Raw genomic sequence first — 19976 nt, forward strand, 5'->3', positions numbered from 1 at the left:
AGTTTCCATACGCGAACAACGACCGAAGTTCATCAGATCTTGAGAATTTAGAAAGCGCCGATTCCAGATATCTCCGGTTTCGCCCTTGTTCCATTAGACCTCTTCCTAGCCTTGGAACGTGACAGTGGCATAATTGCCGCTTTGCGAGGTGACATCTTAACTCTGTCTGCAGGGGTGCTTTCCGTATCATCGCTCTCACTACGTCTAGTTCTTGCTGCTTTCTGCGGGTTCCGAAGAATGACAATCAACGACCTCTGTCTCTGTGAATCTGTAGCATTTGATCGAACTGGGAAAGGATCCTTTTTCTTTACAGGCGATGTAATAACCTTTGGCACGTTTGATTTTGTCGGGCTTCTTGTAACCCGCTGGGTAGGTTCCATAGCCGTGTTCTTGCCTCGATCTGCGGCAGCGCTTCGCCTTGAGATTGCCGGTGTTCTATGGGCGGCCCGGGTTGTAGTGCTGGGTTCGGCTTTGATCTGATCTGGTTCTTGCGCATGGGCAGTTTTTCGCTTCTTGCGCGACGATAAAGCGGGCTCGGCTGGTTGCACAGATGGAAAAGGTGTAGAACTACCTGCCCCTAGCGGCTTTTGCTCATCAGCCTCCTGTGCTTGACTTTTCTTAGCTTGGGCACGTGTCACACGTTGAGTTTGGGGCACTCTCTCAGGTAGTTTCCGCTTTCTCGAACCAGCTTTACTGACCAACTGTGTTGATGGTGGAGCAACTCTGGCACGTGGGTGGGCCTTACATGTTGAGGCTAGAATTGAGGCTGGGACTGAGGCTAGGATTGGAGATGTGCGGTTGTTGCGGAGTAGTTGTGTTGGAGGCGGAGAGACTCTGGCATGCGAGGGAGCCTCGCGCGTTGGGATTGGAGCCGGACCTCGAGCCTGTTGGATGTGTGGCAGGAGCTGTGTTGCAGGGAGAATGTCATATCCTGGTTTATCAGGCAATGCATAAGGTGTTCGGAGTTGTTCTTGTTCTTCCGAATTGCGCAGTAACATGGAGTCGTGAATCGATGGCCTCTGCATCAGTCTCTGCCGGGCTGACTTTGTTGGGCTGTCTGAGGTTACTGATGGAGCGAAGGTAGTGCTTTGATTCCTATTATCGTCAGCAATGTCATGCACATGACTGCGTCAGAGAATTTTCTTACCTTTCTCTCATCTCTGGATATTGTCGTATCTGGTTTCCTTCATGTGTAGGTTTCTGCATAGGGGCCAGCTCTTCATCCTCAGCTTCAGTAGTCGCGTCTGAATGCCCGTCGTTCAGTAACGGAGGTGGTGCCATAGTTCTCATGATGGCTTGCTGGATCTTGAAAACTGTCTGGGAACCAGCGGTCTTGGTAGTGTGGTCATGTTGGATAGCTTTGAGATGAGTGAGTTCTTTTTCCAAGCTCCTGATCCGACGGACGTCTTCAGTTCGACCAGCCTCGAGAACGTCAAGACGCAGAAGAACGTTTTGAAGATCCCTAGGGACTTGTCTAAGCCTATCTAGATCCTCCACGGCATGGGACATAACATTGTCCAGCTCGATCTGCTTCTGCCTGACGTGCTTGTTTGTGTCAATGAAGTTACCCAGCCGCGTCATCTCGCCCATTGCCCACTTTTCGAATGCTTTGTCGTCATCTTCGGCTTCGATTGCCGCAAGTTGCTGCTCTAGATGACGGATTCTGGATGTAGCAGCCTCTGCGGCCTCTGCAACATGTTCAGTAGTTTTGATCCGGACATCGTAAGCTTCGTGATGTCTCTGGAGTTTGCGCATCTCTGTGAGCAGGTGAGCATGTTGCTGTTTCATTTCTGGGCCCCACAGCAACATCTCAGCCGATGCGAATGGCATGCGTGAGTCAATGTCGCCAGCCGTGCTCGGCCGTCGGGGAGCCATAGCGACAGGATATGGAATAACACTCAAAAGGCAGTGGACAAGGAGGTGCGGTGTCGCAGGTAATGGTATGGCGTTGCTGCTCAATGACGCGCGAGACAGAGAAGGCCGCTGCACGTGAGGTGAGACAAGAACAACTGAAAATGCACAAGCTGTATGGTGAGAGACAAGACTCAGCACGTTATAGTGGGTCTTGTCGCGAGAAGCAGGTGCGACGCTGGGTGTGGCTTCCTCAGCTGAGCCATAACGTCTCAACAATCTGCTACTTCAACACGTCAATAAGGCCTAGGCCACAATACAAGCGGTGAAGTAAACTCTTTCTTATTTCTTGCTACCTATTAGGTACATTGAGCATTCCACTCAATCAGATCAAGCAGCACGCTTTGGACCTTTCGGCGCGTCTATTACATCATCTCTCTTCATGATGCGAATCTTGGTGTCTTTCTTCGAGCTATCTCCGTCTGATTCGGACTCCTTCGGCCGTTCTGCGACGCTTTTGTCGTAGCTACTCGGGTCGATACCAAGAATGCCACCTACGTTGTTACGATCGCCAGGAACAGAGAACTCACGGAAAGCATAGCGCCATTCGTTGAGAAAGCCGCGAATAGCCTTGCCGACTTTGTCCTTGCCGTTCTTGGAGTGATGGCCAGTTCCTGTGATGGCATACACTGGACGAGAAGATGAGCTGTGCTTCAGAAGAATGCCCTCGAGGTATGACACGGATTCATCTGGGTGCAGACCTGAGTGACATTAGTCCTGCTAAAAATCGAAATCACCAACTCGACTTACCGTGAAGATCAACATACAGCTCTCTTGAGCCGTCGCTGTCCTTGTTGCGATCTTCGTAAAGAATACGAGCAGCTTCACGGTGGGCTTCACGCATCAGATTATTCTCGCTCTGCCCCCTAAGACTAAGAGCTTTAGCCGCGCGCGAATCACTACGGTTCCAGGCCTGAGCAGCACTGATAGGTGTTAGCATGGGTATCCCTTGTGAAGATCGACGTAACCTACCTCTGCAAGAACTTGTTGCGCAGACTACCATGCTTAAAGGCCTCGGCGCGAGCTTTAAGATACGCTTGATTACCCTTCTCGCCAGTCTCTAACCACGGAATGTGTTGAGGAGCAGGTATTGCCTGTGCAGCCACACTATTCTCGCGAGATCCGGTGAAGCTTTTGGTTGGTCTTAATCCCTTGCGGACCGGAGTGACAGGAGCAGGGACAGGGGACATGCGAACGACATCAGCAAGGTTATTAGGTCCCGGGGCATCCTTGTGATGACCATGGCCACCCCGCTTGCCGTGGTGACGCTTTCCAGTCTTAGCAGCGGCAGCAGAGCCTAGACTAGGGAAAGCATCATTGTCGTCCACTGCAAGTACTGATGGTGTAGTAGCACGTGAGGTTTGGCGACTGCCGGTTCTAGATTGCGGACGACTACCGCCTCCAGGAGTGAAGTTGGCAAATGGGCTAAGTCCTGGTGGAGGACGTGTAGGGCCACCGCTAGTAAGACCATAGAGCTGTTCCAAAGAGGTTGCAGCTGATGTTATCGATGGGGTACCTAGGGGTGAGCCGTTGTAGTGGAGTGTAGGGAACTCATAATCAGACATCTGGAAGTTGGGTATAGGTGGAGTCTGGACGTCTGAGACAGCCATGCGAGCCATGAGAGCAGAGGGATCATGTGAGAAGAGACATGTGTCACCAGCTAGACAGTTTCCATTTAGGAAATATCTGCAGTGAGCGTTAGCTTAGAATACCCAGAGGCATGTGTATACACCTACTTGCATAATGTCTTGCTGGTGTCGTGGCTGAACCTGCAATCTGCTCTGGCACAATGGCCTGTTGATAGGAAGTATTTGCACACGATGTTGCTTTTCTGCTGGCCTACGGGCGTGCTAGGTCTAAACGCCGGACTCATAGACTTTCCGATGACATATCCAGGATGCTCTGAGGGAGTAGTGGGGAGTTGTTGTACGTCTAGTTGCTGACCCATTAGTGCAAGCAGGGCAGCACTGAGGTCATATCCATTAGCCTCCAAGACCTTCTCAAGCTCTTCGTCTGATCGGTCGTCCCTCAGGATGGAGCGCAACATGTCGTACGGGCCCATGTCCATGGTCTGGGGCTGCACCCATTCGGCCGCGGCACCGTTGAGCGTGCCGTCACCCAGGAGAGAAGACTCTGTGCTTGCAGCATCATCGTTGACCAGCCAGTCGACGGAGTGGCCATCGAGATCGCCATAGGACTCTGTGTTCGGACTTGCGCACTCGCTGAACTGGTATGCGCTCAGGCTGGGGCTATGGGGGATATGCGGTGTGGAAAAAGCAAGTCGGGGCGAGGGTCGCGGAGAAGTAAAGGGGGATGCAGTCGACGACTTTGTGCGTGCGAAGCCGGGTGGACCTATGCCAAAGCCTGGTGGAGGGTGCACCATGCGCGGAGAGTTGTTGACGGGAGTCGGAGCGCGGTTGGCCTGCCAGGGAGCTGGCGAGGGCCGGCGGATGACGGTATGACGACTGGGAGGAGAGCTGGAAGAGCTGCCAGCGTCGCGGTAGCGCCATAGGCAGTCTAGGACGATGTTCTCGAGGGACTTGCCGGTGAGGTTTGTCTCCTTGCGCAGAAGCTCCTCGAGCTTGTCCGTCTTGTCCTCCTCGTCCAGGGCCTCGTCCTGCAACACAGGCAGCGCCTTTTCGTACAAGTCGTCGGCGACCATGGTGAATGATTATTTCCAAGCAAGGAAAGAAGTATATTGGGGTGATAGGCGGTCAGAAGTTGCGCGCGGGATGGGCGCTTGAGGTCAGAGGTCTTGGTCGAGACAGGAGGCCGTCGGGGGTGATTACATGTACTGCGGGTAATGGCAGAGGAGCGACCGGCGCGTCACAGAGGGAATGAAGCTGTAACGAAGGGCAATAACCAGTCCCGCAGCCTTTCTCTGCAGGACACACCAAGTGCGCCAAAACGGGCAGAGTGAATGAATGCCTGGGGCGATCGCGAGCGCGAATGAAGCTCGAGGGACTAGGCTCAACTACGTAGGGGTGGGGGATGCTTGCACCGTGCAGCAACGTCGACCATACAGCGGGAACGGTAATCTCCAACACTTGGTCCCGGACTTGCCCTACATGGCCCTGGAGCCGGTAGTTGCTGATGAAGGGATGAGTGTGGTGTGCGTCTGGGCTGAGCGTTGATGACGGCCAGGGCTGAGATTGCAGAGCTGAGATGGCATTCGTCGGCGGAAAAGAAGCTGCAACATATGCCTCAAGTATCCTTCGAATAGGCTCGTCGACGCCACACGGCCGCCAGAGGCTGCAAGAGGCTGAGCAAGGTCACGTGTATGGGTGTTTGTTGCGGGTCGGTGGAGACATGCACCGGAGCTGTCGACCTTTACCTATGCATTTGATACTGCATAGGCCTGGGTTCATGCGCATTATAATGTAGTTGTCAACACCCTCTCAATCTTCAAACGCCATCGACACGCATGCGGAAAAGGAATGTCGTTTCAACTCGCGGTAGATCTGATCTGATCGCCTAATGCAGGGCGGATGCACCTCGTTCGTCCGCCCGGATGACGATGAAACCAAGAGCTCTCCAGCGGCGCTCCCACTAGCATTAGCATCTCACACCAGAGCTGTCTCCAACCCTCTACTATCACCACACGGAATGTCCGTCTCCACTCGTATCAGCTAACACCCTCCCATTACCCTCTTATTGAATTCCGTACCCCATTCACATCTTCTTACCTCCGCATACATCCGCGCCACTCCGCTGGGCACACCCCCCAATACTTTACGTAGGCATCAGCTAGCATGCCTGCGAGCGACTATGACGTCCGCGCTCTTGCGCTCCCATTAGACGACGAGGAAACAGGCCAGACGCCGATATGGAGTCGACGTTCGCAATCATCTACCTTCCGGCGCAATCCCTCGCACCAGAGCCAACAGAGCACATGGCGGCAGCGCGCCATGGACAAGTACGATACACTCTCGCGACGAATCCTGGATCAATACAATAAACTTTCTCCCTTGCAGAAAATACTCTTCTTCGTTGGGAATTTGGTGTTGGCAGTAGGCGGCATACTGTTCTTGGTTTACAATGAGCGCATATTCGGGGCCTTGCTACCCGTAGCGAAGAAGTGGAGAGACGTCACAGCCGGATGGCTGATACTCTGGGTTTTGATCTTTGTTGTATCATTCCCGCCCTTGATTGGCTATTCGAGTTTACTCACCATCGCCGGTTTCGTTTATGGCTTTCCGAATGGGTAAGGTTACCAGGACTTTCGCTACATCCAATCTGACATAAACCAGTTGGTTCATAGCCGCAACAGCGACAGTCGCCGGCAGCACAGCGTCCTTCCTCCTTTCGCGTACCCTCCTCAAGAACATGGTACACCGTCTGATAGCGAATGACACGCGCTTCGCCGCCCTCTCCCTAACCCTCAAGCACGATGGTCTAAAACTCCTCATCATGTACCGACTGTGTCCACTACCATACTCAATTTCCAATGGCGCTGTCGCAACCTTCCCAACAGTACACTGGGCGTCATACGCTCTAGCTACTGCTATCGTATCGCCAAAGCTTATGCTGCATATTTTCATCGGCAGCCAGCTCGAGAAGATTGCTGAGAGTGGAGGTAAAATGGATCCTAGTACAAAAGCTCTGTCTTACGTTTCCATATTCATTGGCCTCATTGCGGGTGTCACCACAGGCTGGCTCGTATACCGCAAGACCAAGGCCCGGGCTGCACAGCTTGAAGCCGAAGAGCGTGCGGGTATTCGTCGTATGAGTATCGAAGATTTGGAGAACGAATACGCGGATGACCCGGGAGCGCTGGAAGCTGCCGAACGGTTACGTGAAGAAGACGATGATATCAGTCTCCGGACAACCTGGGACGATGAGTACAGGGATGAGCCTCCGGAGACGGGTGATACCGTGGACATCGGCGATGACCCGTTCAAGGATGGCGATGCCAGTGACAGCGAGGAGCGAGGACGCGGAAGGCAGAAATAGACGCATTTGCATAGAAGACTTTTGCATACGTCACTTGGGTATGGCGAATACCTCCTATAGACTATTAGAATCGAGACCGTATCGTCAAACTCCTTTGCCTTTATCAGACTATCTTGTCATATCTTAAGTGTTACAACCAACAAGTAGCGCCTGACTACCTGTCATGGGAATGTCTACCCTGCTAGATCCACAGCTCGGGGACTTCTGTTGCCGCTCCATATCCGTTCTTCTAATAGTGCTGGCTATCTTAGTATCATCAGGGTACTTCTTCCTACTACAATAAAGCGTACCAAGAGTTATATAGATACAATAAAGTATCTAGAAGTCTACAATGCTGCTGCTGTTTGTAAGTTTTCTGATTAGAAGCCAATGTAGGCTGCAAGGTAAAGCTTGTTATCTCTGTACCTGTTCAGTATTACCCTTGTATACGGTATTAGTATTGACCTAACGTTAGTCATTGTAAGTGACCGAATGGGATATCATATAAGATTGGTGTTCTTGTTAGCATCAGTATCACGGCCATCACACCCATAACGTAGATCTAACAGAGGAAACGTTCATTTGTCATATACAGAGCCCAGCCACCCCATTCTCATGAGCTGTATATGTACCGCTAACAAGAGCACAGGGAATCACAAGAGGTATTCGTCGACCAAGGTAGGCGTGCGTTGCCAGGCTGAGGTCAATGCAGAAAAACGAACAAATCTTCCATATTGAGACACAGCTGATGGCGAGGACGCATCTTCTATTATACATCTATTCTCAAAGACCAATCAGCACTTTTTGGCCCCTCAGAACATTGGAATAGACAATACCCACTCTTCCAGCCTTCAACTCGTTTATGCGACGAAGCTCTTGGTGAAGCTCGATGCGACCTCCTTGAGCTTAGCCTCGAGATCCTTGCTGAGAGCACCTTCCCGGTCGATCTGGGCGAGCATGTCGGACTCGTTCGATCGGAGGTGGGCAAGGAAGTCAGCCTCCCACTGGAGAACCTTGTTGACTGGTACGGAGTCGAGGAGACCGTTGATACCAGAGTAGATCAAAGGAACCATCTCGTTGACGGCCATAGGAGCGTACTGCTTCTGCTTGAGGAGCTCGGTGAGACGCTCACCACGGGACAAGGTTTGCTTGGTCGCAGCGTCGAGATCGGAACCGAATTGGGCGAAAGCAGCAACCTCACGGTACTGGGCCAAGAAGAGCTTGAGGGAACCAGCGACTTGCTTCATGGCCTTGACCTGGGCAGCGGAACCGACACGGGAGACAGAGAGACCGACGTTAATGGCGGGACGGATACCCTTGTAGAAGAGCTCAGCCTCCAAGAAGATCTGTCCGTCAGTGATGGAAATGACGTTGGTGGGAATGTAAGCGGACACATCACCACCCTGGGTCTCAATGACGGGCAGAGCGGTGAGCGAACCACCACCGAGCTTGTCGTTCATCTTGGCGGCACGCTCAAGGAGACGAGAGTGGAGGTAGAAAACGTCACCGGGGTAAGCCTCACGACCTGCAAAGTTGAAAATTCCAAGTCAGTGCATGTCTCACAGGCGTTTGAAATCATCATAGCTTACCAGGAGGACGGCGGAGCAACAAACTCATTTGACGGTAGGCAACGGCCTGCTTGGTCAAATCGTCGTAGATGATAAGAGCGTGCTTGCCGTTGTCACGGAACCACTCTCCCATGGAGCATCCTGAAAATGGCGCTATGTACAGGGGGGTTGTCAGTACATGTTTTAGAAGCGGTGGGGGGAGAGTAATACCTGAAGGGGAGCAGCCTCGGAGGCAGTGGCGGCGACAATGATGGTGTACTTCATGGCGTCGTTCTCCTCAAGGGTCTTGACGAGCTGGGCGACGGTGGATCGCTTCTGACCGACGGCGACGTAGATACAGTAGAGCTTCTTGGTCTCGTCGGTACCCTTGTTCCATCGCTGTCTAGAATACAAAGTCAGTATTTGTCTGGCTTGCAGTTGTTATCGAAATTACGTACTGGTTAAGCATGGCGTCGAGGGCAACGGCGGTCTTTCCGGTTTGACGGTCACCAATGATCAACTCACGCTGACCACGTCCAATGGGAACCATGGCGTCGACAGACTTGAGACCAGTCTGTACGGGCTGGTTGACAGACTGGCGGGGCAAGATACCGGGGGCCTTGAGCTGAGCACGGCGACGCTCGGTGGTCTTGAGGGGACCCTTTCCATCGATGGGGTTACCGAGAGCGTCAACGACACGTCCGAGAAGAGCCTCGCCGACGGGAACGTCGACAATCTCTCCGGTACGCTTGACGGTCTCACCCTCCTTGACGAGACGGTCAGAACCGAAAAGCACAACACCGACCTGGCCGGCTTCCAAGTTCATGCACATGCCCTTGACACCGGAGGCGAACCTGCCACCCGTTAGCTTCCGTGAACGTTTGTCATGTTGCTGAATTGGCGTACTCGACAAGCTCCTCAGCCTGGACGTTGTTCATGCCGTGGACACGGGCAATACCGTCACCGACGGAGAGAACACGACCAGTCTCGGAGAGGGAGTTCTCCTCCTGGACACCGCGGATCCTCTGCTCCAGGATGGAGGAAACCTCGGTGGGGGTGGCCTTCGCTTCGGCGGCGTAGGATCGGGTAGCGTTGATGAACGCGGGAGCGCGGGCCTGTGGCGGAGAAAAGGTATCAGCACTGCATCTCGATAGAGGGGAGCTCGTTCCGCCCAGCGCAGCCCACGCAGTTCCATCAACGAAGCTCCATTGCGGCGCCAATGGCATCGGATATCGGTTCTTGGGGCTACTGGCGATGGCTGGACGGTGCGGCAGGCGCAATTGCAGGCGGTTGCGATGGACTTACCGACGCAATCCTGCTCGTGGCAGAGATTGCAGCGACCCGGCGGCTCGACTGGCGGATGGCCCTTGAGAACATGGCTGCGGCTGCTCAAGAGTCTATTTCGGAGGCTCTGCAACCAATTGAGATTGATGCAGGTATGGAAGAGGGGAGATGGTGATGGAGTGGAGGATGGGGAGCTCTGCTGTGAGGAAGAAAGTCCTGCGGTTCGGGAGGAAAGCGCGGACCTTGGCGTCTACCACTAATCCTAAAAAAGCCGCATCTCAACCGAGCTCCATCACTACAACACCACGTTGGCCGCTCTGGAGGGTGACTCGGCGTGCACGCACTGGGCGAAAAGCCATCAGAGAGACCATGTTTTGTCTATATGCATCTTGTGGTCATCTCCGGGACTTTGCAGCACATCTCGAGCTTGGCAGGTGAACCTCAGTACATGGCCAAGTACCCCACACTTTGATAGAGATAAAGTAGACGATGGTGGATACCTCCGGACTACTTCTCGGTGTACGATACAATTCAGAAAACGCAAGCTTCTTTTAGCTTCATGTCACCACACTCCAAGTACTTACTTCAAAAGTCTGTGTTCGCTTTTCTTGCTCGCAAGCTCTACTCCCACGTACAGCTCAAGAGACACCAACGCCTTGTAAAGTATAACACATTCTAAATTGGTATCCTACTATGTTATATGAATCTCAAGAAACATGCAGCCGTTTATGCAAACTTGAACACCAAAGACAACATATGCCTCTAAGACGCCGCGTACACCTTGCTCCTGCGCAATGCTTTCTTCTCTTGCGGTATTCATACACTATTGCACTGTCTTCTGATCCTCCAACGCTTCCTTTGATTATCTTGCAAGTGCCAATAGCTGGGTGCTCATCTGCTTATACAGTATATATCCACTGTCGATGTCTGTCCTCATTTCGCAGAGCCGTTCTGACCCTTCTCCTTGCTCTTCCTGAACTTTACAATCTCCAGCTCAACGGCCTGGTCTATCCGGCGCTTCAGTTCGGGGCGGTAGCCGAGCTTGAAGAGTATCTCGAACCAAACGAAAAAGGGCGCCAGGAAGATGGCCTGCACGAGGTTGTCCAACAGCGCTGGGGCTCTTCCCTCGAACTTTCCGTGTCCGATGAACTGGGCAATCCAGCATGCAATGTTGACTGCGCCGGCCCAGGAGTTGGCAGTCGCACCATAGGTCGATGTGAGGTGGTTCGCATACGCGGTGCTGCCGATGAGAATTGGAGCCAGCATGGCACCTGCGACAGGCTCCATGAGAATGTACAAGGTCGAGTACAAGACGGCCCCAACAGTGCCGACATTGAACGGGAGATTAGGTACGGAGAGCCATGACGGTAGTGGAACGGCAGGCGTGTTGGTGAGCTACGGGTGTGTTAGAGAAAGCAGCGTGATGGCTGTCAAGATTCTCACCAGTAGGAAAGATGTCAACAGAATCGGAGGAACACAGAGCAAATGTATGCCGACGTTGACCTGACACATGGCATGTTAGTTGACATGTGAAGATGCCCCGTGCTGGTATGGCCTACTTTATTGTGGTGGTATGCTCCGTACTACATTCCAGTCAGCTCAGTACAGACATCTGTTGAAGCATGACGTACGAAGACAAGTTGTTTCTCCAGATTGAGAGACATGATGCCGGATGGGGAACTTGGGCGCGTGTCAAAAGAGTGGGATGGCCGTCAAGAGACTAAATCATGTCTTGGAGATGCGGCGTGAAGAGGTCGAGCTCGGATAGCGTGGAAAGACCAGTGCACCGGCCGCGGGAGCCGAGAGGATGATGGCGCAGGGTGAATGGCTATCACGACATGGGTGTGTGGGGGTGCGCAAGCTGGCAGGTGGGAGCTGTGTCGCTGCTCGGGCCTTAGCGAGTGATTTTCCGCGCCGAGAGCCCTGCAGCCTTTGGAAGCTCAACCTTCCTGGCGCGACCATTGTTCTGCTAGCATTCACCACTCGGCCCACATCTGCTACCTCTGTATACCTCGGACTTCTACGAGCGGCGCGAATACTCTGGAAATTGTGCGCATGGGCTGCTGGATATAAGAATCTGGGCTGCGTTGCAGGCCGAAGGCGCGTCTCGCTGAAGCACGCGCGTTGAATACCACATACTGTCGACTCTTCACTGGGCCAGTCAGAATAAAGACAATAGAGTCGCGTAGTAGCAACCAAGGCCGTCTACCTGTCATTCCACCTTCTACCGATCTCTACCGTTGAACCGTGCAACTTCGTCTACCTCACCCCAAGAACCGCGCGCATCTACCTTACCGTATCCCTCGCACAACGCGCAACATGTTTTTCCTCAAAGAACTCGAGAAGACCATCCAGTTGCATCCGTCATACTTTGGTCCTCTCATCCGTCAGCACATCCATCGCGAATTGCTGCAGAAAGAGGAGGGATCGAGTACCGGAAAGTACACCATCGTGTGTATTCTGGACTCGTTCGATATCTCTGATGGCAAGGTCATGCCTGGCTCTGGATCTGCCGAGTACGTTGTGCACTACAAGGCAGTCGTATGGCGGCCCTACAAAGGCGAGGTGGTATGTGGCATTGTCCGACGGGATCATCGAGTCCTCTGCTAACCACGTCAAGATGGACGGCATTGTTACCTCAGTACTGCGTACTGGATTCTTCGTCGACTGCGGCTCTTTACAGGCCTTTGTGGGACGTAGTGTAATTCTTACCATACCTCTATGCACCTACCCGTCACTGACAGCGACAGATGATTCCCGCTGAAATCAAGTTCGACGCCAATGCTACACCGCCGCAGTGGACAGACGATGGAGAGCAGGTCATTGAAAAGGGTACCAACATCCGCATTAAGATCAAGGGTCTCAGATCCGAGGTGGACAAGATGTATGCCGTAGGCACCATGAAGGAGGTAAGGACGATACCTGTCAGTCTTATTGGTTTTCGGCTAAGCAAGGCTTCTAGGATTATCTCGGTCCATTGCCGTCATAGACTGACGACTCGACGACCCCTGCCGACGCGCGCGAGTTTATCAACGGGAGCAGAGCGCCAGCGCCCGAGCAGCATAATCAAGGAGTTGTTTTTACTGCAGAACCGAGGTCACTATTTGATGGAACCATCGACAACCCATCCAAAACTCAACCATCGTAGAAACATGAGGCGTAATAGCGGGCTCTTGGCTGTATCAGTATCCGTGGGGAGTATGGCAATCACTTGGATGAATTCAAAAGTCTGGGAAGCGCAGGGCAGTTGAGGCTCTGCATAGAAGCGCACGGCGTAAGGAAGCTATGAAATCTAGACTTGGCTCAGCTGGTATTACTACCCTTCCGATAATTCCCCAAATTGGGCTTGAATAGAAGACTATGTCTTGACTCCATTGTGTGCAAATCTTAGTGCAAGAACAGCCGGCCCCCTTGCGTCAAAAGAGTGGCTTGGTATGTTTCGGCCAACACCAGCTCCCGCACCTCCGCGTGAACTCCGCAACTCTAAGCACTGTCCATAACTCGCGCCTGCGCCTCGCCACTGTACCCTTTCTTTCAGGCTGACTTGTCAAATCTGGCATTACTTTTCAGCAGGATGTTATAACTGTTCTCACAATTAATCTTACTTGAACTTTACGATGCCGCGACAGCGCACCCCGAAGGAGGAGGAGACGGAGTTGCTGACCAAAGAAGAGAGATCCGCGCGCAGCTCAGAAGATGGCTCCGAAGCTTCCGTATCCTCGATCTCTACCACGTCGCTCGTTCTCGAACATATCAACGATCCAAGCATCAACCGCGCGTTGCATTCGAATCGTGGGGAGAAGTACATAGATGATGACGACTACGCAAGCCAGGCGCGCGAGCCGTTCGACGTCGAGGATGGGCGATACCAGGCCCCTATTTCCGTAGACAAGAAGGCAAGAAGGTGGTTGTGGATTGTAGGAACAGCCTGTGTAGCAGGATGGGCACTTGCGCTCGTCTTCTTCTTGATGAGCGGTAGCTACAAGCATACTTCATCGCGGCCGCACGACCCTCTCGCTACCTCTACCAAGGGCTCCGGGAAGAAGATTACAATGGACGACGTCTTTGGAGGCCGCTTCTATCCCCAACAACAGAGCGTCGCGTGGATATCGGGACCAAAGGGAGAGGATGGCCTGCTGCTTGAGAAGGGCTCTGGGGACGAGGAATACCTGGTGGTCGAGGATATCAGGACCAAGGGCGAAGCAAAGTCTTCTGCTGGCAAGACCACGCTCATGAAGAAGAACACGTTCGAGGTGGATGGCACATACGTCTATCCCAGTGACGTTTGGCCCAGTAAGGACTTCAAGAAGGTGCTTGTCATGTCGGATTACCAGAAGAATTGGCGACACTCCGGTATTGCCAAATATTGGATCTTTGACGTCGAGACACAGACTGGCGAGCCTCTTGACCCTGAGCAGCCAGGGAGCATGATACAGCTGGCTTCGCTGTCACCACAGTCGGATGCGGTTGTTTTCACGAGGGACAACAACATGTTCCTCCGCAAGTTGAACTCCAAGGAAGTTATTCAAATCACAAAAGACGGCGGCTCTGAGCTATTCTACGGCGTGCCTGACTGGGTATACGAGGAGGAGGTCTTTCAAGGAAACAGCGCGACTTGGTGGTCCGAGGATGGTCAGTACATTGCCTTCTTGCGCACCGACGAGTCTACCGTGCCAACTTACCCTGTTCAATATTTCGTCTCGCGGCCAAGCGGAGAAAAGCCTAAGGCGGGCGAGGAGAACTACCCCGAGGTTCGCGACATCAAGTACCCCAAGGCCGGCGCACCTAATCCTATCGTGTCGCTACAATTCTACGACGTCGAGAAGGGCGAAGTGTTCAGTGTCGATATCGAGGACGACTTCAGCGACAAGAACCGTTTAATCACCGAGATCGTCTGGGCTGGGAAGACGAAGCAAGTTCTTGTTCGTGAGACCAACCGCGAGAGCGACATCCTGAAGCTCGTTTTGATGGACGTCGAAAAGCGCACTGGCAAGACAGTAAGAACCGAGAATGTCGCAGAGTTGGACGGAGGCTGGTTTGAAGTCTCTCAGAAGACGACATTCGTACCAGCTGATCCCGACAACGGACGCAAGGATGATGGCTATATCGACACAATCATTCACGAGGGTTACGACCATATTGGGTACTTCTCACCTTTGGATAGCGACAAACCTGTGTTGCTTACACAGGGTGAGTGGGAGGTTGCGGATGCACCTTCCCGGGTAGACCTCACAAACAACCTTGTGTATTACCTCTCGACTGAGAAGAGTTCAATGGAACGACACGCTTACTCTGTATATCTGAACGGTACTGGAAAGAGCGAAGTTTTGAAGGATGGGGGTTCAGGGTACTATGGAGCATCCTTTTCAGCGGGTGGTTCTTATGCCCTGATTTCCTACAAAGGTCCTGGTATCCCGTGGCAAAAGATTATCAGTACGCCATCGAACAAGGACAAGTACGAGAAAGTCATTGAGGAGAACAAGTCTCTTGATCGCTTCGTACGCTCACTCGAGATGCCCATCCTCAACTATCAGACGATCACCGTGGACGGATTTGAACTGAATGTCCTTGAGCGCCGTCCGCCGCACTTCAACCCTAAGAAGAAATATCCTGTCCTCTTCTACCAGTACAGCGGTCCGGGTTCGCAAGAAGTCGATAAGAAGTTCAAGGTCGATTTCCAGTCTTACATCGCCGCTAGTCTCGGATACATTGTTGTGACAGTGGACGGACGAGGTACGGGCTTTCTTGGTCGCAAGCTCCGATGCATCACAAGAGGCAACATTGGTTACTATGAGGCGCACGATCAGATCGCTGCAGCCAAAATCTGGGCTAGCAAGAAGTACGTCGATGCTGATCGACTTGCGATCTGGGGCTGGAGTTACGGAGGATTCAACACACTGAAGACGCTCGAGCAGGACGGAGGAGAGACATTCAAGTACGGAATGGCTGTTGCTCCTGTGACTGATTGGCGATACTACGATTCCATCTACACGGAGCGTTACATGCACACACCACAAAACAACGCTGAAGGATACGACAACTCTACCATCACCGATGTCACGTCCCTGGCAAAGAACGTCCGCTTTTTGGTCATGCACGGCGTCGCCGATGACAACGTACACATGCAGAACACACTTACTCTGCTTGACCGATTGGACCTTGCAGGTATCGAAAACTACGACGTCCATGTGTTCCCGGATTCGGATCATAGCATCTACTTTCACAACGCGAACCGAATCGTCTATGACAGTAAGTACACGGCTTTGTCAGTATTGCGAGGAGATTACTAACGGAGCTTTAGAACTCAAGTGGTGGCTTGTGAATGCTTTCAACGGCGAGTGGTCGCGGATTACAAATGCAGTGCCCAAGACACAAGACGATGCGCGGTCAATAGTACGGTAGGATGTGCATATTTCAGCTCTCGCATGCACATTTTGGTGTGTATGAACTGCTTAGGCGTTGAATGGCGTAGGATATCGTTATCGCCTTGTAATGAAACTTTTTGTTATACGACCAACAATCTAAGCATTGTGTTATTCTGCAGTGTGAAGGTCAAAGTTCGTGACAAACATTCGCACATGCATGATCTCGTACTCGTTAATTCATCACTTATGAGCACCAGAGCAAAGCTGTGGACCATGCTTAGCATGGGCCCGCAATTGAACATCACTTTGTGCCTACCTAACTATCGTGACTTGGCTACCACAGGCCTCATTTACTTCACGTTGCGTAAGCAGAAGCGTTTGTCAGCTCAAAAGTGGCTGGATTCCGAGGAACTGTCATCAGCTGCCCATTCCCCTCTTGGACCCCACTTTTGGAAGTTACAATACATCACACACCGTAAACATGACAGCATCTTCGCCTGCCTTCTTGCTTGTGTCGCTTCAACTGATTCCAGACTTGATATTCAACTGTATCTGATCTTCAAGATGAGCTTTGAGCCTAGCAATCTGGCAATTTGCGAAACATGCGGTACGCAGTTTGATGTTCCACTTGAGCAGCACCCAGAGACATGTCGGATCTGCGATGTACGTCCGTCACCAAACCCAAATTGGAGTTGAACAGTCTGAAGAGTAAGCGATTTAATTCATCCTCAGGATCCTCGCCAGTACGTTCCCGCCAGCGGCCAATCCTGGACCTCACTCTCATCTACCCAACCCCTCCAGAAGAACACTTTCGAAACCGACAAGCAAGACTCACGAATCCACTACATAACCACTGCACCTTTGTCTCCTTCTGAACTACCCCCTGGTCTCGCCGACTCCAGCACCACCCGCAAGCAATTGGGTATTGGACAACGCGCCATCCTACTTCAGACATCCGGTGGAAACGTTCTTTGGGATTGCGTCGCATTCTTGAACCCCGATACGATTAATTTCATCAAGGAAAAAGGCGGGTTGAAGGCGATTGTGATCAGCCATCCACATTTCTTTACGACTCACTTGGAGTGGGCGAGTGTGTTTGGATGTCCGGTATATCTATGTGGGGATGATGAGATGTGGTTGAATCGCAAAGATAAGGATGGTGTGAGGAAGTTGGTCAAAGGGGTTACCGAGATCGAAGAGATTGGAGGCGAGGCTAAGATGATTCAATGCGGGGGCCATTTTGATGGTAGTTCGGTGCTGTGGTGGGACAAGAAGTTGTTTATTGCTGATACGTTCATGAGTGTGCCTGTTAGTTCCCCTCTATTCTGTCTCGCTGCGTCATGTGGCTTTGGTGAGATTTCGAGAGCTAACGAGGAGAATAGTCTGGCTTCAACAACGCATACCGCGTACCAGATACAACATCGTATTCGTTCATGTGGGCGTATCCTAATATGATTCCACTGAAGCCAAAGGCGATTCACGGGATCTGGAAGGCGATCAAGCCATTCGAGTTTGATAGCACGTATGGAGGATTTCCAGGGCAGAATCTAAAGAGGCCAGACTTGAAGAAGCAGGTGTTGGAAAGTATGAAGATATTCTTGAAGAGGAGCGGACATGAGAATGTGGGAATCTTCGAGGAGAATGTTTGAGAAGTACTACGAGGAACAGTGATGTAGAAGACTGTAAGACTTGGCACGTCTTGTGGCCCTTAGTTGAGGCGTAGCGAGTAAATGCGACAGGACAAAGTAAAAGAAACACACAGCTTGTATTCAAGGAACGGACCACCATCATTCTACCACTGGTTTATCATAACACCGTCTAATGCATAACATGGACAACCACTGTACAATCGTAATACCGTTCAAGAAGAAAGAGCGCCCACGACGTCAAGATCCACATACAGGCTCTCCCGAGTACATGGTACCTATGCGAGAGAGCCCTCGAGAACCCAGATCTCGCCATTAGATACTTTGTCGGCTATGCTTGTGACCACGACGTCGGCTGGTTGGATCTGAAGTTGCAAGTTAGCTAAAATTCATTAAGGTTGAAGCACGCGAAAGAACTAGTGATGGTGAGCAAAAATAGGAGGCAGTAAGTACGGCACAGTCCCAGAGCCTGTTCCAGGCCGATATATTGGCAAAAAAAGAACCTGGGGTATCTGACTGAAGCCAGACGAATGCTGATGAGAGTGGGACTCGAACCCACGCCACTTTCGTGACCAGGAATATGTGTTAAGATAACCTTAACCTGGCGCCATAACCAACTCGGCCATCTCACCGTAACACAGTTAAATGTGATTGGTTGATTGATGGGTATCGTCGGATTTGCAACGGTCATATTTGTGATTGTGTAGGCGGAAAACGAAAAGACCCGGCGCACTGAAAGGTGGGGCGCGGGCATATCCAACGAGATGCTGAGACTACCAACATAGTGGCTTACCTTCTTTTGGCCGTCCTTAGACTCCCACCAGATCTCGTTTCCGGAAAGTGTCTTGACCTTCTTGCCCTCTTCCCACGGACTCTCTGGTATGATGTGCCGCTGTACGAAGCGCTCGAGGTTGCCCCGCGCGCGATCTTGCCCGCCGGTGCCTTCATATGCGTCCGCGCCAAAGGTGCTATAGTCCTCGGGGTCTTCCCAAGGCTTTCTCTTTAGATCGCGCATGATGCTGTTGTTCGGTGCCAGCACCGTGGCGTTCTGCGAGGCGTTGTCTAGTCGTCCAGAGACTGTGTCGATGTCCCTGGTCAGGCCGCTGAAGATGGCGATGTTCTGTGTCTTGCCGATAACATCGGATATGATGACACCGGTCGACACTTGTTCCTCAGGGTTGCCCATAATGTAGTCTCGAAGGGGCGACTGTTCGCTGATGATGTTGAACGACTGGATGATGCTCTCAAAGGGGCGGGCTTGCGCAGACGTGGCAAGGAGGAGGGAGATGGCTGCGAAAGGGTATGCGACGACAGATCCGGGCTTCATGATCGCTCAAGGCTGTGCATTAGGATGTCGTTACAGGTTCTGGGTGAACGCGGCGTTGGAAGGTGGGAAGCACAGACGTCATGCCGCGGTGAAGCCAAGACCTCGTGATCGCGCGCATGATCGTTGGGCGCCTTCTGAGCTTGGAAACCCTTTCTTCTAGTCCTCACTCATGTCTTCACCAACGTGATATACCGCGCCTCGGAGCGCGCGCTTATCTCTGCCGCTCTACAAACCAAACACTAGCCATGGAGCTCCATATTCCCACCGTCACTGTCGTGAGTGCAACAGCCTGGAGTCTGCACTCTAGGAAGTAGCAATTTGCTAACGTAGCCTAGGACGATTTACGCGCCTTTCATGCACAACACTTTCCACACGCATCGGCGCCAGAACACGTCTTACACGGCTTTGGGCCAGAAGCAGAGGCGGCCGAAGAGTACCTCGACGAAGCAGACGATGGGTTGGGCTACTACCCTGACGGCACGAAGCGCACCCTGACAGACGAGCAAATTGCCATGTTCCGACATTCGGAAATTCATGCTATGCTCCGCAAACGGCGGCTACAGAAAGAGAACGGCGAAGTCTCCGATGGCAAGGCTGTTTCTGCGAGTCCAGCACCACCTTGTGCTCCAACACAAGAGGACTCACACAAGCCCGCAGATGTTGACAACACACAGCCTGATAAACCTTCAGGGTCGAAGAAACAACAGTGGGCGACCACAAGCGCAACGACCAAAGCTAAGAACAAGAGAAAACGGGATAGATATGCGAAGAGGAGAAAAGAGATAAGGCTGGAGAGAGGCTTGCCACGAAGAAGGAGTGGCCGTGATGGCGCTGACAGCGATGATGGGAGCGACGAATGGGACGCATGGCATCAGGCTAATGGGCCTGATGTGCAGAAAGACGATACCCTCGATCTCGACTACTGAAAAGGGCAACCGCTACAACCTATTGGCAACCCACCACA

General features: G+C 52.3%; 7 protein-coding genes across 7 annotated transcripts; 3 read left to right on the forward strand and 4 right to left on the reverse strand.

The window, feature by feature from the left end:
• Positions 1-47: 47 nt before the first annotated feature.
• GT037_010318 (ccch zinc finger and smr domain-containing protein) lies at positions 48-4573 on the reverse strand (the record flags this gene model as incomplete). The annotated part of the gene is made up of 6 exons (XM_038935365.1): positions 48-1095; positions 1148-1983; positions 2281-2612; positions 2662-2834; positions 2884-3597; positions 3648-4573. 6 exons carry the CDS (start codon positions 4571-4573, stop codon positions 48-50), a joined length of 4029 nt encoding a protein of 1342 aa, XP_038781873.1.
• Positions 4574-5663: 1090 nt separating this feature from the next.
• On the forward strand, positions 5664-6864 carry GT037_010319 (tlg2-vesicle protein of 38 kda; the record flags this gene model as incomplete). The annotated part of the gene is made up of 2 exons (XM_038935366.1): positions 5664-6115; positions 6162-6864. 2 exons carry the CDS (start codon positions 5664-5666, stop codon positions 6862-6864), a joined length of 1155 nt encoding a protein of 384 aa, XP_038781874.1.
• Positions 6865-7703: 839 nt separating this feature from the next.
• On the reverse strand, positions 7704-9767 carry GT037_010320 (atp synthase-like protein subunit alpha; the record flags this gene model as incomplete). The annotated part of the gene is made up of 6 exons (XM_038935367.1): positions 7704-8368; positions 8433-8514; positions 8622-8793; positions 8849-9244; positions 9297-9505; positions 9696-9767. The coding sequence occupies 6 exons, from the start codon at positions 9765-9767 to the stop codon at positions 7704-7706; spliced, it is 1596 nt and encodes a 531-aa protein (XP_038781875.1).
• An 840-nt stretch (positions 9768-10607) lies between these two features.
• Positions 10608-11338, reverse strand: GT037_010321 (duf-domain-containing protein; the record flags this gene model as incomplete). The annotated part of the gene is made up of 4 exons (XM_038935368.1): positions 10608-11069; positions 11118-11177; positions 11234-11257; positions 11306-11338. The coding sequence occupies 4 exons, from the start codon at positions 11336-11338 to the stop codon at positions 10608-10610; spliced, it is 579 nt and encodes a 192-aa protein (XP_038781876.1).
• A 655-nt stretch (positions 11339-11993) lies between these two features.
• GT037_010322 (dipeptidyl aminopeptidase b) lies at positions 11994-17688 on the forward strand (the record flags this gene model as incomplete). The annotated part of the gene is made up of 8 exons (XM_038935369.1): positions 11994-12242; positions 12295-12375; positions 12425-12583; positions 13304-15923; positions 15976-16072; positions 16573-16702; positions 16772-17347; positions 17422-17688. 8 exons carry the CDS (start codon positions 11994-11996, stop codon positions 17686-17688), a joined length of 4179 nt encoding a protein of 1392 aa, XP_038781877.1.
• Positions 17689-17963: 275 nt separating this feature from the next.
• GT037_010323 (uncharacterized protein) lies at positions 17964-19012 on the reverse strand (the record flags this gene model as incomplete). The annotated part of the gene is made up of 2 exons (XM_038935370.1): positions 17964-18050; positions 18479-19012. The coding sequence occupies 2 exons, from the start codon at positions 19010-19012 to the stop codon at positions 17964-17966; spliced, it is 621 nt and encodes a 206-aa protein (XP_038781878.1).
• Positions 19013-19257: 245 nt separating this feature from the next.
• Positions 19258-19938, forward strand: GT037_010324 (uncharacterized protein; the record flags this gene model as incomplete). Its single annotated transcript, XM_038935371.1, has 2 exons — positions 19258-19287; positions 19348-19938. The coding sequence occupies 2 exons, from the start codon at positions 19258-19260 to the stop codon at positions 19936-19938; spliced, it is 621 nt and encodes a 206-aa protein (XP_038781879.1).
• Positions 19939-19976: the final 38 nt, after the last annotated feature.

This window comes from Alternaria burnsii (genome assembly GCF_013036055.1).
Source record: "Alternaria burnsii strain CBS107.38 chromosome Unknown 729, whole genome shotgun sequence".
NCBI classification, from domain to species: Eukaryota; Fungi; Ascomycota; class Dothideomycetes; order Pleosporales; family Pleosporaceae; genus Alternaria; species Alternaria burnsii.